We start from the raw sequence: 17822 nt of genomic DNA, 5'->3' as shown, positions 1-17822 counted from the left end.
ACTGCCAGGTTTTAGCAAAAGCCTGGCACTGGTTTTTAAAGGGCCTGGTCACATCGACAATCAGGATTTTCTTACTGTCTTCATTAGTGATGACAAGACAATGTCCAGTCTCAGTGGGCTGCTGCAGCCTGGGACCATGTGGTTTTTGTCCCTACTGACACCAAGATGACCAGGACCAGCCAGTCCTGTATGGCCTTGTTGCAAAGTTGCCATATTTTTGTGTGTGATTTGCAGCAACATGGGACATGGAGCAGAGGCTTGTCCAGCATCTCGTCCCAGTTGCCATGGAAGGTGCTGTTATGGAAGTAGTTGAAGTAGGCTGAATGAGTGAAGCACCTGTCTGTAAAGTGAGCCAAGTTTCCTTGAGGCAGAAAGTGGTTGCTGGCATCCCACTTGAAGGTAACCTTGAAGACTTTGCCATGGTTTAGTTTCCCCTTCCAGTTGTTGATGTACTTCACCCCATGGCCTGTTCCAGGAACCCCTCTAGGCTGGTCCTCACTGTGAAGGCACTGACCATGATCTGGTTGGAGGTTGCGGCTTGGAGTGCCAAAACCTCCAGCTCCCACTGATTTTTGATCCATGACCAGCAGCAGCAGATACACTTCCCAAAGCATGACATGCCATTACAGGCATGGTCCACAGCAAGGCAAGGTCCCCGCCATCTCACCTGAAACCTCCCTCCAACCAAGTGCTCAGGAACATGACCAGATCTTCAGTGGATGGTGGCCTAGCAATCTGCCTTTTGGCAGTCTCTTAAGACTTTTTAACAGCAACACTGCTCACAGCTCACTGAGGCAGGTCAGGAGGCAGAAGGCAAGGGGTGCTACCATAATGTTGCAGTGATTCAGCAGGTTCACAGCCCAGAGGGACAGAGTCCATGGCATGCATAGTCCACACTCTGAGGTGTGACAGATTTTGCATTTGTAGTCTTTGGTCATAAATCATCTTCTTTTCTCCCTTCTTTTACATCTCTTAAGCTTTCCTTCTGCTGTAGTTGTTTTTTTTACTTATGGACATGTTTAGAACACACTGATTGAACAATGCTTTATAAAAATTCTAGAGTGCTATAAATAGGTCCACTCTGCTCTGCTATTGTTTCCTAAAAATACATGTTTACCATGGGAAACAATGCCACTGGCTGATCTATTCATGAAGGGAAATGCAGCTGCATTCAGAGAGGGTGAAAGGGACTACACATCCCAGCATTCCACTCAGGCAACCCGAGCCGGTACAAAGTTCCTTGTCACGTTGACAGTGGAAGGATTCAGAATCGGCGGGTGTGTGCATTTGAGAGGACTACTTTACATTTCTCACGTCAAAACTAAAGTGTCTCTGGGAAGCTGGCAGTGCAGTTAAGTGCAGGTGTGTGTGTAACAACCTTCTGCTGAGAAATCGCTCCAAATTGCTGCATCTAGACAAGTAAGTTTTGAACTTTTTACACAGTAGAGTTACTTTTTATTTCTGACTTCCGGTTTTTTCTAAAAAGCACAACGCAGGAATCGGGCACTGGGAACTAGGAGAGAGCTGAAATTCCTGGGAGCTGCAGGGAGAGAGCTGTAAGTCTGGGCGCTTGCCCTGTAAGGGACCACTGTTTGTGTAATTCCAAATACGGTACTATGTTCTGTTAGACAGCATGGACATAGAGGCACCATACCAACTGCTGTGGGTCTCTTTTTACATCAAGTGCAGAGAGCAAAAACTGCTGGAACTAGACACAGAGACTTTGTACTACAGCACATCATAGATGTGACCCAACCTCCAGCAGGGAAAGTTTCTCTTAACTTTTACCACGTACTTTCGCATACCTCATAACTTATGTGTGAGGACAAGAACCTTCAGTGCTTATGACAGCTATCTGGCTGCACAGTGAACTGCATTAGAGAAGATTTTATATTTGTTAAAGAAATGGAATTCCATATTGCTATCCTCTATTCTTGCTGTCCTACCCTCAGGTAAAGTCTTTGGGACTTGTTAAAAAGCCATTGTAGTAATTTTTTGGGCATCTATTCTTTCTCTATCCAAGTGCTCCTTCTTCCGTTTATTTGTATTCTGTGTATAATTGTGTAATCCAAAGGATTTGAATGGAGTGAGACAGAAGCCCCTTGATCACAGAGACAACACAGCAAAGGTAGGCCTTAGGGCTGTGCAAAATGGCTGTGTTTCATTTCAGTTTTGGATTTGGCAGTTTTGGAGGACAGGGATTCATTCTGGTGTTTCAGATCCCTGTTCCGTTTCAATTTGGCTGAATCTGTTTCAGAGTTTCAACTGTCTTGGCGCTGATTCAGATCAGCCAGGGAGAGGCAGGCACAGCCGGGTGGCTGCAGGTTCTCCCACAGCTTCTCCAGCTCTGCCTGCCTCTGACCCAGAGTGGGGAGCTGCAAGAGATGCCTCCATGACTGCCCTGCCTGACTGTTAGCAATAAAAACTTAGGATTCCAGACTAGCCCAGGGATTGACCCAACACCTCATTTGATAAGTGACAGAAAGGCTTTATTTACTACAAGTATTTAAGATCAAGTCAAGTGAGCCCAAACCAAATCAAAGTCCAGTAATTAGCTATAAGGTGATGATTTCTCACCAAACAGGCAATGAAGAGGCGGTCTGTTTCTCTTCAAGTTCGAGTAAGTTGGGTGCATCAGCAACTGGTATCAGAGAGATTTCTCACTCTTGAAGCACGCGTGCTGTTTGCTGTTTTACTGCCTTTTTATACCCTTAGTTAAGCATCTTCAAAGCATTCGTTTAGTTGTGTAAATCAAGAAAGAGTCCCAAGCAGTAATTGACAGGAAAAACCTGCTCATTACAGGTTATCAGAAATTTTTAATTTTAATTTTTAATTTGAATGAGTTACCTTCTTCGGTAACAAGAGTTTATCCAGTTTGAAACATATCAAGAAACTGATTAACAGCCAGGAAAAACATACTAAATCTGACTAGACTATTCCCGGCGGCACCTCTGAAACATTCCGAAACATCTGGAACATTTGCGAAACATTTCAGATGGTTTTGTTTAGTTTCAAAGATGTTTTGGAGCCTTCCATTTCATTTTGTATTAAGCGTTTCAGGCACTGAAACAGGCCCAAACACCTCCAAAATGAAATGGCTGCCAAAATTTTGCACAGCCCTACTTGGCATGGTGTAATTTACCAAATCACCATCCTATCGTGCCCCTGTAGCTCAGCCATAAGGGCTGATGCTCTCTATATATGAACACAAAAGATACCTTTTTAACCCATTAAATAAGTGTAATACAGTTGCAGATCCCCCTTAACATAGCTGTAGTCAGTTTTACATGTTTTTGGTCCTGTTAAAGGTTGCAGGCAGCTAATAGCACCTAGACCAAAGTCTTCACGTACTTCATTATCTGAGTTGCATTTTAGTACATTCCATCATAAAGTTAACAGCATCACACCAATTTAGATAACCTTAAAGTGTTCTCTTTGCAGGGAGGAAGGAGAAGGGGAGGAGCTCTCAAGTTTTTTTAATTATGAATTATTGCTTCCTTATTTTATATTTGTCTTTCTTGTTGGCATTTAGTTATCCCAATATGTGATTCTTGAGGAACAAGGGAATGGTACGCATGAGCTGGCTGGGACTCATCAAGCACTTTAGAAAAGAAAGAGGACGGAAGGCAATTTTATGATCAAACCAGAAAGTGAAACAAACTAATCAAGACCACATCAACGCAAGAAAATGGAGGAGAACACAGACCAGGATCCACATGGGGGTATGTTGGGTGTAGCCATTAGAAATCACATTTTCAGATGCATTGAACAAAAATCTAAGGCAGCCCTCAGATCAGAGTGAAACCTCAGGCAACTTTCTCTGCCCCACTCACAGTGTACATCTTTCTGGTCCAGTCAACGGTACTGTCTACAGTTCAAGGGCAATACAGCTATCCTCTGCAGCTCCAGGACCTTAGGGTGTTCACTGTCTGTCCCAAAGCAGACCATGCAGCATTCTTCTCAGAGTGTCCTTAGCAATCTCCCTTCTCCCCTTCCAGCTGTTCCCTACCTCACAGCCTTCTTTTGCCCCAAATCACAAACAGGCAAAGGAAAACACAAACTCCAAGAAATACACTATAGTCCTTCCGGGGTGCCTTTCCTCAGGCCTCCCCACCTACTCTGTGTCAGGAAGCTCCCTCCCCAGGCTCTCCTCTCAGTCACCAGTCTCACACTGCTGTAAGAAGCAACTTCCTCTCCTGCTGCCTGGGCCAGACTCCTTTGCTGTGCTCTGGAGCCCAGTTTCTATGGCTCCAAGGCCCATTCCTTCTGAACCCGGCATTCTCCGTCTGAATGTTTCAGACTGGTCTGAACAATTGTCCTAATACAGTTCATCAATGGCAATAGCAGGTTGAAAGATTCTCTCCTCCCCGTCTGATTTTTGCATCACTTTTGGAAGTAGTACGACTAGTAGTTTTGTTAGGAGTTTGTAAATAAGTAGGAAACTACTCCTTATTCCTGTTTATTGCATTAAAGAAAATGACCCCATGTAAAGATGTCTACAATGAAACCTAAATCTTAGGAGGAAATTAAAGGAAATGCATATTTTATTTCTGTAGATCCAGGTCAATAAAAGGAAGCTCCCAATAGTCACTTTTATACTTAAGTAAACAATATTGCTTTTCATTTTGGAGTCCTTGTGACAACATACACTAGACTTGTATCTAGGATGCTAGGTATGCATCATGAAGCTCAATAATGAGCACTTCAGAAAAATCTTCTTCCCTGCACCCATAGCATATGAATACAACCCTATTGCTTGATTCTAGTTTGATACACGAGACAGAGGGGAATTCCTCCCTGGGGATAGGGTTATGTTTGTGAAATGAGCACAGTGGAGTTTGGTCTGGTGGGAGATTTGAGAGTTGCATATGAGCAAGACCTGATCTAGTTCTGGTACCCAAACTTTACTGACCCCAGTAACCATGAATCCTCTCCCCATATAGAGTGTGGTACAGAAGATCCTGGGAAAGAAGAGAAAACCAGTGCATCTGCCTTGGAAAGCAAAGCCCTGGATTCCAACAAAATTAAGCTTTCATCTACAGAATCTACAGATGCAATGAAAGAGACTCCTTTAGAAAGCCTCAAGGAAACCAAAAGGAAAGACGACTCAGGTGAAGGTGAGTCAAACAGTACTTTGCATAGTGTGGTGCTGCTCCTCTTATTGTTCCAGCAGATCCTTTTCCTTCCGCTTTATGGTGATAGTCTGCAAAGGGACATACCCCCAAATGCCATTTTTACAGATCAAATGGTCTGGTTGACAAGTGAGACATTTCCTCCAGATTGAGAGCCATGCAAACTCACACTGACCTCAGAGGGTCAGGACACATTATTTTGAGAGCAGAGCAGAAAATGTACTGATTTTCTTAGGAAAATTCCTTCTTTTCTTTGTCAAAGTCGAGAAGTTGTTTTTTATATTTGTTTCCCCCTCCTCCTGCCCCTGGACAGTGTAAGGCTTTTTTTCAAGCATTGGAAACTTTGTCTTACCAAGCATTAGGCTGCACTGAATTAAAAACCCAGTATTCCATTATAGGGAATCTTCATGGAAAATGTCCACTCAGTCCTGTTTATTTCCTTTTGGTGTATTGTCACCAGCAACACAGGTCCTGCTAGGCAAAATGACTTCAGTGACACCTGTGCAACCGGTCAGCTGTGTCCTGCTACTAACGTGAGAGGATGCCATTGAATTCCTGAAGTGTTCTTGGTAGTCAGAATCATCCTGATGGGATGCTTTCTGTACCCTGGTATTTTCCCTTTGAGAACTACACATTTGTTGTCCTAAGATGAGCATGTCCAATTTTCATCAGATACACCTTCCCTGCCTCTGACTGAGGCTTCTGGTAGAGAACCATCCAAGATGTGGAGAGTAAGCTGACCAGAGAAAAACCAAGGTTCCACCCTGCAAATTTAGCTCCTGCACTCACCAAACGCTCTGAGGGGACTGTAGCAATACTGGGGAAGAAGGGTCTGAAACTGCTACTATCACCGTAAGTTGCCTCAGAGAAGCGATTGTGCAAAGCAGTTCTTTAAATTAGCGCAAATTCCAGCAACCTCTTTCCCGATGAGTGGAGAACCATAATTGAGATGGGCCCCATTGCATCAGGCAATTCCCTGCTAGACAAAGAATAAAGAACAATCTCTGCCCCAGAGAATTCCAGGTAATTAAAGACAACCAGTCGACACTGATACTAAAGAAAGACATAGTTAGCAAATAGTTAGAATGTAGTTCCTATGGGTTTATACTGCTTGCCTCTTTGCCTCTCCCAGCACTGGCCCTATCTGCCCCCTCTCCCCATCCATTGTCTTTTGTATTCTGTTTTCTCTCTGTCTTTTTCTCTGCTTTTCTCTTTATTTGCATGTCCTTCACGGCATCTGATGAAGACAGTTTCAGCTCACAATAGCTTGCGAGTTCATTGTGCTCTGGAGCCCAATTTATATAGCTCCAAGGCCTATTCCTTCTGGACCCAGGAATCTTGGTCTGGACATTTCAGACTGTTCTGAACAATTGTCCTAATACAGTTCATCTATGGCAGTAGCAGGTTGAAAGACTCTCTCCTCCCTGTCTGATTTTTGCATCACTTTTGGAGGTAGTAGGACTAGTAGTTATGTTAGGAGTATGTAAATAAATAGGGAACTACTCCATATTCTTGTTTATTGCATTCAAGAAACTAGAGTTATGATTTTTTGTTCCTACAGGCTATGCAGCACAAGAGCAGGTAACAACAGAAATGGAGACAACTTCTCAGGGCCAAAATCATCTTGTGTACCTGGAAACCTCCCCAGGACAGGTAATATTAGATCCCCCAGATTCAAAGAATATCTGTGGGAGCCCCCTCAAAAGAACTGAAGAGGATTCTTCAGAGGGAAAACCACTGAGTTCTGATGTCACAGTGGAAGATGCAAGTCTATTTGAAGCACCAACGAACATCACAGGGCAACCCCTGAGAAAAGAGGAAAACATCGGACTCGCTCTGGAAGGAAAGTCACTGGATCCTATCACGCAGGAAACCCAGGACATAGAAGGATCCAAATCTGGTTTGAGGAAGAGGCACAGCAACGAAGGCAAGTCAAAATTACTGTGTTGCTGCTTTTATGGTTTATGGAGAGCCTTTACCTTCAAGATAATGCAGAACCCCCACTTGGAAAAGACACCTTGTAAAGATGGCATCGTGTGGCTTCACTCTCAATTGGTGACTGTAGTTAAGTTTTCCAAAGAGCTGAGTAGGTAGAAGGGCCATGTCCAACTCAGCACAGACTTCCTTATCTCCTTGTCCCTGAGTGGGATTCTCTTCTGCTTGGTAAAAAAGTAGATTATGTTTGATTTTAAAGAACCACATGTCCCCTGCCACTCTTTTCTTTGTGATTATAGTCTCTGAAGTCAAAAGTGTCTGTAGCTTGAAGCTCTTAAATGTGTTTGTTTTTTCCATTTCCCTCCTTCTGCTGCTGCAGCCTGGAAATGTCTTCACTTTGTTGTGTATCAGAAACTTTTTTCTTTAATGAGTGGCAAATTCCTTCTTTCTTTTTTTATACAGATTACACAGCTGTGAAGTCAGATGCTGGAGGCCAACAACAAGATACAGTCAATCCCACTGTGGAGTCAATAAGTAAACAGATTGTACCAGAAGCACTACTGAAGAAGGAAAAGTCCTATTCATGCAGTGGTGAGAATGGGAAGGTTCCCTTGTAGGTTATGCTTTTCTCAATGTAATCTGTTCAAGGATCTGATAATGAAACACAGTCGAATTGTTTAATTACACTTTTGTTTAGTGCTTATAACTCTTGCCAGGGGATTTGAGGAAATTAATAAATTACAGGGGATTCTGGAGAAGCAGGTTTCACATAGAAAGCAAGTCACTTCTTTAATTTAGGGTTACCTTATTTCCAGTTTCAGAAAAGAGGACACTTGTCATGCAGGGAGAGAGTAGGGTATATGACTATGGGGAGGCAGGGCAGTGATGTGCTTGTGCCCTGCCTCTGCCCATTTTGTTGCCTGCCTCTCCCTCCCAAGCCACAGTCCACCCCCCAGCCCTGCTGCTGCCCTTCATTCCCAACCCACAGAACCCAGCCCTGCCAGAGCCCCTCATTCCCAAACTGCAGTCCCCTGTCCTCCTGGGCTATGCTGGTGACCCTCACTCCCAGTGCCAGCAGTGACAGCACAGAGGACTACAGGGCAGCCCAGATGCGGGCTCTGGGTGGCTGCAGGTGGGGCGTGGGAGGGGTGTGCACAGAGACGTGCAGCCACAGCCTGTAGAAGCTGCCAGGAATGCAGTGCCCAGAAGGTAAGTCTGTGAAGGGGAAGGGGCATGCAGGGAGCATATCGAGGCCCCCACAGTGAGGGAGGGAATGGGGCAGAGGCAGGGTCTGGGGTGAATAGGACCCTAAAGCCAGGGTAAGTTGTGGAACAGTCTTATCCACAGACAGCTCATCTAGGGACATGGGGAAGCTTCTGCCATTGCATGTACCCAGGGGAGGCACGGGAAGCATGTGCCCCCAGGATTTGTGTGCGGGGCATCATGGAGGTAAGCTGCTGCTTTGTGCTGGGCTCTGTGCCCCGCTGCCATTGCCCAGGAGCTGTGTGACACCATGTACCTGCAGGGAAGGCACATGGCATCACGCGGCTCCAGAGCCTAGCACGCAGCAGCAGGCTGCCTTTGTGACGCCCTATGCACAAATCCAAGGGGCGTGTGCCCCCCACCACCTCTTCCCTCCTCCACACCCCTTGCACTTCACAGACTTACTTGCTGGGCTGTGTGTCTGTGTGTAGAAGTATTTAAGTTTAAGTTTTACTCAGCCCTTCAAATAATATTTTCTCCCTTTGCCTATGCTCCCTAGTGCCCCTGAAGGGCCCCCCAGCCCCCTTCCCCTACGGGAGGGGCAGGCACCTCCCTCACTCAGTTGCAGCCCCAGACCTGTCCACCTACCACACACACACACACCCACCCCCACAGTGCCCAAGCCCTGGTCCTCCAACCCCGGCTTTCCACAGACTTACCTGTATCCAGCTGCTAGGCTCCCCACAACTCCCTGTCTGTCTACAAGCTGACCACCATGTGTGTGTGTGCCCTGCCACCATCACCTTCTCCCCACCCCCAAGCAGCTCCTTGCTAGGGCAAGTCGGAAGTGCTGGGAAAAACTTTGAAGCTGAGCTGACCAAATCCCAGACATTTGATCATATTTAAAAAAACTGTCTGGATCGGGATTGAAGGATCTAAAAAGAGGACATGTCCAGGGAATCCTGGATGTATGGTAACCCTAAATTAAGTCACGTCTCCTTCAGTCCCACACATAATACATGGGATTTCCCTCCAGTTCTCAACATCCAAGCACATGCTGAGATACTATGACAAATTTCCTCATTGCACCTGGATCACACAGTATTATTCCTTGGGAGACCTTCAGCACTATGGGACTTTCCAAGTAGTCTTTTCCCTCTTGTAGATGGTGATGAGGCCTCATGTATTTACTAAAATAAATATACAAGGTACACTGCTGGCCAGGAATTTTTTTTTTTAAAGGAAAGATAACTGAAGTAAAACACCTACATTTTTATTTAAGATTTCAACTAAAAGAAGAATGCCCCTTTAGGTGAGGTGTTGACCTGTTTCTTGAGAGATTGAGAGAGATAGTTAGCCATGTTAGTGGGAAGTCAAGTAGAAGACAAAGTAGATTTGCACCTTATAAACTAACTGAAGTAGACAGATATATGTAGCAGAAGCTTTCATGGTCTGAAACTTCCTCAGTTGGTGCTGTGAAAGGATGTATACAAAAACAGTATATAAGATGGAAAGAGATATTTAAATACAGAAGACAAGGGAGGGGGAGAGAAAGAGAGAGAGGAAGGAGAGGAAAGTGAGGCAATGTTAGAGAGATAAACAAGCAAGCAATAAACCCATAGGAACAAAGGAGTCATACAAATTAATCCAGGTACTAGGATAAGAATCCATAGTCCCTGTTTAAACCATGTTTAACATAATCCAGTCTGTGGATGCTTTCTTGTTCTGCAATTTCTGGTTTGAACTTTTTTTTAAGTTTGCTGCCTTAGAACAGCCACCCTTAGGTCAATGATATAGTATTCAGGGAGGTTATGATGTTGTGCCACCAGCTTGTGTGTCTTTCTTGAGAGACTAAGGCCTAATCCACTACTACATTTGAGGTCTGTCAGGAAGACTGTGGTGAAGGCCAGGACACCTCTGTTGTGCGAGTAAGTCTTCTCTCACCATCTGACAGCCAGTGGAAGGTGTTGTAGATATTCCTGCACCATTAGCTGGCTGATCCAGCCCTTCATGCTCAGGCAGCACAGCTGTTGTGCTGGAGCTGTGAGGGGCTTCTAGAAGCACATGGATGTGCAAGTGCTCTGGGGTCTGGGTGGTGACAGCAGCTGCCTAATGTCAGAACTTCTGACAAAAGAGACAAGAGAGGACAGACAAGGTCTTAGCTTCAAAAATATACTCTGCCACTTCCTGTATGCCCCTGGGCAAGGTTTACACTATGAAGTTTTCTGGCATACTAGCTTGGAAATCCTCCATGGACATAGAGCTAGGTTATCAAAACCCTACATGGTGACATAGCTGGTCTGATGGAAGAGCGCTGTTGTCTGTGTAGTTCTGCTAACAGGAAAAAAGCCTTCTTTTGGGATATTCAACACTGTCTCTGCAAGGGGGCTGTGCTGTTACAACCTTACTGTTTTAAGTGGCAGAGGCTCTTCTAGCATCATGCCCTGGGACCCAGATCCTCAAATGTATTTAGGTGCTGAGTTAGCACTGAATCTGTTGCCTCCTTGTTCCTCAGTTTCCCTTCCATAACATAGGCATAACAGCATTGTCATACTTCACAGGTTGTTGCAGGAAAAAATCCATTAAAAAATGAGGGTGCATCTACACATTGCTATGTGGTGATGTTGCTATGGTGCCATGCTTTAGTACTTCCTTCTGAAAGTAGTAAAACATGGTGCAGTATGGGCAGTTACTGCACTGTGCGTGTGGCACATGGTTAGATTTTGCCGCTATATCACTGTAGGAGTGCGCTGTACCTGGGGGATTGTGCCACTATTGGCAATGTAGCTGGCAATCACGTGTACAGCCATGTGATTGCAGTGTTTCTGTAGCACACTGTAGTGACATAGTGTGTTGCTACATTGCCATAGGGCAGTGCGTAGCTGTGCCCTGAGGTGCTCAGACCCTAGTCACAGGGGCGGAATAAGTAGTTGAAATAGATAAGGCTGAGTTTCAAAGTGCCAGGCACTCAACAGCTCTCCCTGACTCAAAAGATTGCTTTACAAATATCTACAAATATCACCAAAACATAAAAGAAAAAACTTGCTCTTGCACTGGGGTACAGTATATTAACTAAGTGGTAGGATAAAAGAGAATGAAACCTGCAGTTGGTTGAAAGTTCCACAAGAGCCACACAAGGACTTCTATGCAGTGTTTCCAAAGCTGCAGCCCTAACTCAGTTTGTGGGAGAAAAATATGTGCCTTTTGTGAGCAGAAAAAATCCTAGAATCTTGGGTAAGAGTTCCCCCTGCCATTGCTACATAAAATGTTTCCGAGACATCAGTAGCTACTGGAGCAAATCAGCCACTTGCCATTAGAAAGCAGGTACTGGGGGGCTGGGGCATGAAAAAAACCCTATGTGCTAGCCTTATGTTAGCCTCTAACTGCACTCATTTCTGACTCATTCTTTCATTCTCTTGTCTCTCTGCTCAACAGGATTTGATTCCCATGCACTTTTACTGGGAGTCATACTATTGGTTTTCTTCTGCATATTTTCCAGTGGTTACTATACTTCCCAGCCCTCACATATCCAAGAAAATATGGTGTTGAAGGCCTTCTCTTCAGCTTTGGATCAGCTGAAACTCAGCTTTCCAGGGCAGAACCCTGCCCTGTGGCTTAGAGGACGCAAGTTCCTGCAGAGACACATCAATTCTTCCCATCACACAGAGCCAGCCATTTTAATCTTTACTGCTGCCCGTGAAGGAGAGCAAACCTTGGAGTGCCTGAGCAACCAAATTGCCGATGCCTACTCCAACTCACTTGGTGCTAGCACAATCCATATTTATGGGGCTAGTAAATCCAGGCTTGATAGCGACAAAGCAAAACTACAAGTGGATAATGAGCTGAGCTCTGGGTTCAGGGAAGGTGGGAAGGCAGCTGTGGTGCATCGGTTTGAGTCGCTGCCAGCTGGCTCCACCTTGATCTTTTACAAGTACTGTGACCATGAAAGTGCGGCCTTCAAAGACGTAGCACTACTGTTAACTGTTCTGCTGGAGGAAGAGAAACTAGAGGTCAACATTAACCCACGGAAGACTGAGGAAAAAGTACGTGACTTCCTCTGGGCCAAATTCACCAACACCAATACTCCCAGCTCCTACAATCACATGGACACAGACAAGCTGAGTGGGTTGTGGAGCCGCATATCCCACCTGGTCTTGCCCATCCATCCAGTCAAAGTCATAGAGGACAACGGCTGCTCTTCCCTAGCCAAACCATAGAGGTGAATGATACCAGGCTCCGCACCACTCACAATTTCTAATCTCAGAAGAGTTGTAACAACTACCATATCTATTCACATATCATGCACCCCAAATAAGACATACCCCCTGATTAAGAAGGCAGAATGAACCAGACTGTTTAAAATCAGTTTTCTTATTTAAAGACATGCACCCCAATTTTCAGTCACTAATTTTTAGGGAAAAGGTGAATCGCTTCTCGGCCTTTTATAGGCTAAGATCATCTGAACAAATAAGGTAACTTTTTATCGTGCTTGTCCAGATTTTTGGAGAAAACCGAGGCCGTTTTGCCTTTCAGCACACACCCTTAATTCAAAACATAGCTCAGGAATGTTAGACATTTTTTCCGAAGTGGTTATATATTTTACATGCCATCTAATTCTGAAGATAAACCACGGGGATTTTTTTTCTCTCCCATGTGGAAATGAAAATCTATTGTTAATGCAGAATGTTAGCCACTGTTTCAAAGCGTTTTTAGCCTATTATAGCTGTAACATTGAATTATATAAAAGCAGAATAATGATATTGCTTGTAAAAATTCTCCTTGCTATAATTCAGCAAACCAAAGGGTCAGATCAAGATGCATTTTACTACAAAATATGGGGGGAAGATGGAACTTGGCTGCTATTTTTATTTTTAAGTAATATCGCTGTTAAACAAGGAAATACTTTTGTCTTGTTCTATGCGTGGTTTGGTATTAGCTCTGGCATAAAAATTGGCAAAAGATTAGTCCATCATATGATTGCAATGGCTTAGGGAAATAATTAACATTTATCTATTCTGTTTCTAATGCAAAGTCAAATTAAGTGATAAAGAAGAATTAGTCAGGCACATAAGCCATCATGGAAATATGGCACACCGTAACCAGCAGAGTTGTTCCAGTATAGAGATTTTTATGCTTTTTTATAATGGAAAAAATTCTGTTGCTTCTTAAATATTGGTTTAAGGGAAAAAAATTAAACAAATAAGATTTTGGTAAACACCAAAAAAGCTTTAAGAGTTGAGCTGGATCCTTTTTATACTGTGGTATATTTCTGGTGTGTTTTAGTGCATATACAAAAATGGAATCATTTGTACTGGATGGATCTATGCTTAGCTTAGGACTACAGACATGCAAATATTTTCTTTATGGAACCCAGGAAAAATACTGGTTTTGCATCACCTTCAAAACACTATTTTCTATTTTTCCAACAAAACAAAAAGTTGAAAAAAAAGTTTAGGCTCAAATAAGATGTTTTTATATGACCCAAAGTTAAATGTGTTGTTTCTGTGATTTATTTAATATTTAATTGAAGAAAATGTCATAATGAAATATTTAAAAATGCAAGACCTACATGTCTGTTTTTTAAATCACTGTTGAAATGAAATGTTTTGCCTATTATTTTCTTCAGTGGAAATGTTTCAGTAATTTAACACACACTTTCATGATGTTTCAGATTCTTATATAAAAGCCAAATCCAAAACCTAAACAAAGACACCACCCTTTCCACTGATTCCAGATGACTTTGGATCAAGGTGTAAAGGCTCATCCTTCGCCTACACAGGAATGGTGGAGGTCTGTACCCATGTAGAGCTCCACCAATTCAGTGAGATTTCATGCAGGTAGATGGGTAAATCCAGCCCAATCTGACACCTGCACTTCAGTGTTATACCCTTAATACACATTGCCCTGGCTTTTGTTTTTATGCTTGTAGCAGTGGTCCACTTTGCCATCTGTAAGTGTTACCTTCCCCCAGGAACTCAAAGTCCCTAGCTGCTGCTGGTGTGGACAGTCTGTTTGGCTCCAGCTGTTGCTGTTACTGCTGCTACAACAGTGGCATGGAGTCCCAGCACCTGGCTGCTGCCACTATAGCCACAGCATGGGGCTGCTGCCACTGGAGCACCACAGACTCCCCAGGGAACCACCATCCTGGTGACTCTAAGTGGAAGCCCAGGGCTGGTACCCTGCTCACCTCCCCCAGGTCATTCTACTACCTTTGAAAACTATACATTTGAAGATTTTGTATTTGTTTATTGTGAATTCTGAAGAATATGCCTTATTCCTTGCTTTGCAGATGATTTCCCAAAATAAATGTTGGTCATTTTATGTAGTCATATGATACGCAAAGGGGATTCAGCAGCACCCCTACCAAAGACCCAGAAACAAAGAGAGAAGATACAAATGGCTGAAGATGAGAATTTGGGTTCAAATTGGACCTGACCTTATGCTGTTTGAAATGAAAGGATTCCTTTTCACTGAGGCATCAGTGGAAGCTGCTGAACACAGCAAGCCTACAGAACCCCACAAGAGTTTGTATTTGTTTCATCACCAGGGATCCAGGTTTTCTGTTTGCCACGGAAAAACATGGCAAAACATGGATTGTCTCCTTTAAAGAAGAAAAACCTGGGAAACGAAAGGTTTCCCCTTGCAGGCTAGCAGAGTTCCAGCCTACAAGGGTCTGTGGGGAGCAGGGCACAGGGGGTGCCACATGCATGTTCCCCACATGCTGGGGGGCTGGGCTTCAGGGGTGGAGGGCCAGGAGTAAGGGGCAGTAGCATGGCTGGGGGGGGTGGAGACTGGTCAGGAGTACGGGGCACCAGTGGGGAAAGGGGTCTGTGGGTCAGCAGTAAGGGACACTGGTGGGGACAAAAGACTGTGGTTTGGGAATAAGGGAGAACCAGCAGAGCCAGTGGGGGTGGGCAAGGACTGTGGGTCAGGAGTGAGGGGCAATGGCATGAGTAGGGGCAGGACACTGGTGCATCAGAGCTGCTCAGCACCACAAAATGTGTGTGTGTGGGCAGGGGGGGAAGAAGAACAGCCGCAGCTGGACCCACATTATTGTGAGTGAAGGGGGCAGGGTGAGCTCTTTTTCCACAATAAAATAACCAAAATCAAATGCCAAAGTATGTAGGTATTTAGAATTTATTTTATTATAATGCTTGAGGCACTGGTAGACTTCCAAATTGCTTTCAAATTATAAATATATTAATAAAACATTGTGTTCAACTGATACCTATATTTATGTAGTGGCATTTCACTTTAATTGCAGAAAAAGACAGATTTTGGGTTTTTTAGTCAGAAAAATTTGCATTCTTATCACAGAATTTTGGCCCCAGGACCTGTGCACTGAATCTAGTGCCTGATCTCAGCGTGCAGGACCAGGTGGGGGCAGTGCTGGGCCTCAAGGCCTAATCCCAGTGTGGGAGCTGGGAGGGGGCAGTGCCAATCCCCCAGGAGCCAATCCCAGCGCATGGGGAGTGTGAAGACGGAGTTCAGGGCTTTGTCCCAGCATAGAGGAGGCAGGACAGGGATGCCAGGACACAATCCTGGCACACAGGGCAGGGAAGTGGGCAACCCCGCAGCCAGGGCCTGATTCAACTACTCATCTGGCCTGCGGGGCCAAAGTTTTGAGCACCATTGGTCTACACTGATTTATTCTACCCACCAAAGATAGTGTCAGCTTTGCATTTTGAACAGTGTCTGATGATTATCCATGAGTTTTACAAATGCGAGTACTACACTGTGCTAGCTAGAACTAAGTGGGATATGCAAGCAACTTTCACACAAAAAGCTGAGACAGATTGAAATTAAGTCATCTAATTTTAATCAAGTTTAAAAACAATTGCAGATAGACAGTGTTGTCTGTAGCAGATCAAAGAGGATACTGGGAGACTGAACACCAGATTCTTTTCTTCTGTCAGTAAGTAACTCTGTGCCTTTGGCAAATCACTTTATCTGTGTTCATCTAACTGTCTATAAAATGGGGATATTTGTATTTATTCCATTTGGCAGATTGCTTGAAGCAAAGGCATTACTTGGAGAAAAAAGTCTGTGATACTTATGTCAGTGATACTTTGTGTTATAGTATGTATGCAGCTTATCCAATCTCTTTTGCAGAATAGATGTTTTTATATAGAGCTCTGCAAGAAACACGGCCACTAGAGACGACAACAAAATGGTGTATTGCAGGGTACCTTCCTAGCACTGATCCTTTTTAACATATATACCAATGACCAACCGATATAGAGTAATACAAGGACATATACAGTGCTGATCTATGCATCATGTTGCAAAAGAAGGATTTGCCACTGTCAAAAACCAACTGACATGCACTAAGCAACCTCTTAGATTAGTACAATAAGAACCAGCTTCATGCCAACCCAATCAAGATGCAGGTCACAACTTTTCATGTATGCCACAGAGAAGCCAACTGGAAATTCAATATCACCTGGGATGGAATCCCACTGATTAATCACCAGGGATCCTGGTTTTCTTTGTTTTAAAAAAATCCCCAATTTTTTGGTTAAAAAAGTAACCCCAAATCCATATTTTTCCGTGATTTAAATGAAACACCACTAATATACCCCCCCCATCTATACACATATATCTATCTGTCTATACACACACACACACATACATACTAGCAAATTGCCATCAAGAATGATGGCAGGGGCTGACAGGGACAGAGCCCTGTGTCTGGCCCCTACTCTCCCTCCCACCCCCCATTTTGGGTCCAACTCCACTCCCCCGCCCCCCCAACGCTCCTCATTTGGCCTTGCTCTACCCTTATCCCCCGCCTGGCGCTTTGAGTCCGACCCTGCTCCACCTTCCCTCCCCCTCACCACTACGGTCCAGCCCCGCTCCACTCCACCTCTCCCCCACCAATGCAGTCGGGCTCTGCTCCCCTCCCCCCAAACTGCTTCAGATCTGACTCCGCTCCCCACCGACTTCCCCCTGCCACTTCGGTCCACCTGTCCTCTTTGCAGCACATGCGCAGTTGGCCAGAAGTGTTACGGATAATATGTATAAATATAAACATGAGAGAGAGAGAGAGGTTTCATTTTAATCACGGAAAAATGTGGATTTGGAGTTACAGGTTTTTTTAACTGAAAATTGGTGATTTTTTTAAGTTAGAGAAAGCCAGGATCCCTGCTAATCACCTGAACCCTGCATACTTGGGGGATACATTGGACTGAATACTTACTGCCAAAGCACATATAAAGATAAAAGGGAAGGTCAGTGCCCACAACAACACACTTTGAAAGTTGGTCACCTCGAAATGACTAACTACATTACAAACCACTGCTATTGCCTTGTTTTACTTGACTGCAGAGTACGTGTGTCCAGCATGGGAATGATCAGTTCATGCCAAGAAAATAGACCCAGTTCTGAACACCAGCTGTTGTGAAATAACAGGATGTCTAAAGCCAACACCAAAGGATAGTTTGTATTTACTGGCCAACACTACACCACCTGATATCAGAAGAAAGGTAGCAAGCCAAGAAAAAAGATCACAGCAGATGGAAGACCCCAGGCATTCACACTAGAAGTAACTAA

The 17822-nt window shown here is 44.3% G+C and overlaps 1 protein-coding gene across 2 annotated transcripts; it reads left to right on the top strand.

Moving 5' to 3' along the window:
• Window positions 1-1269: 1269 nt before the first annotated feature.
• LOC149864082 (torsin-1A-interacting protein 2-like) lies at window positions 1270-14988 on the top strand. Of its 2 annotated transcripts, none has more exons than XM_090049325.1 (6): window positions 1270-1419; window positions 3533-3722; window positions 4944-5117; window positions 6694-7059; window positions 7530-7658; window positions 11706-14988. In XM_090049325.1, the coding sequence occupies exons 2-6, from the start codon at window positions 3689-3691 to the stop codon at window positions 12485-12487; spliced, it is 1485 nt and encodes a 494-aa protein (XP_089905451.1). In that variant the 5' UTR covers window positions 1270-1419; window positions 3533-3688; the 3' UTR covers window positions 12488-14988. The 2 variants fall into 2 exon arrangements, with proteins under 2 accessions (XP_089905451.1, XP_089905452.1); XM_090049326.1 differs by lacking the exon at window positions 1270-1419 and adding an exon at window positions 1493-1556.
• Window positions 14989-17822: the final 2834 nt, after the last annotated feature.

The sequence above is a fragment of the Crocodylus siamensis genome, chromosome 5 (genome assembly GCF_052110815.1).
Source record: "Crocodylus siamensis isolate JL-2025a chromosome 5, ASM5211081v1, whole genome shotgun sequence".
Lineage (NCBI taxonomy): Eukaryota > Metazoa > Chordata > Crocodylia > Crocodylidae > Crocodylus > Crocodylus siamensis.
This window is presented reverse-complemented; position numbering and strand designations above follow the sequence as displayed.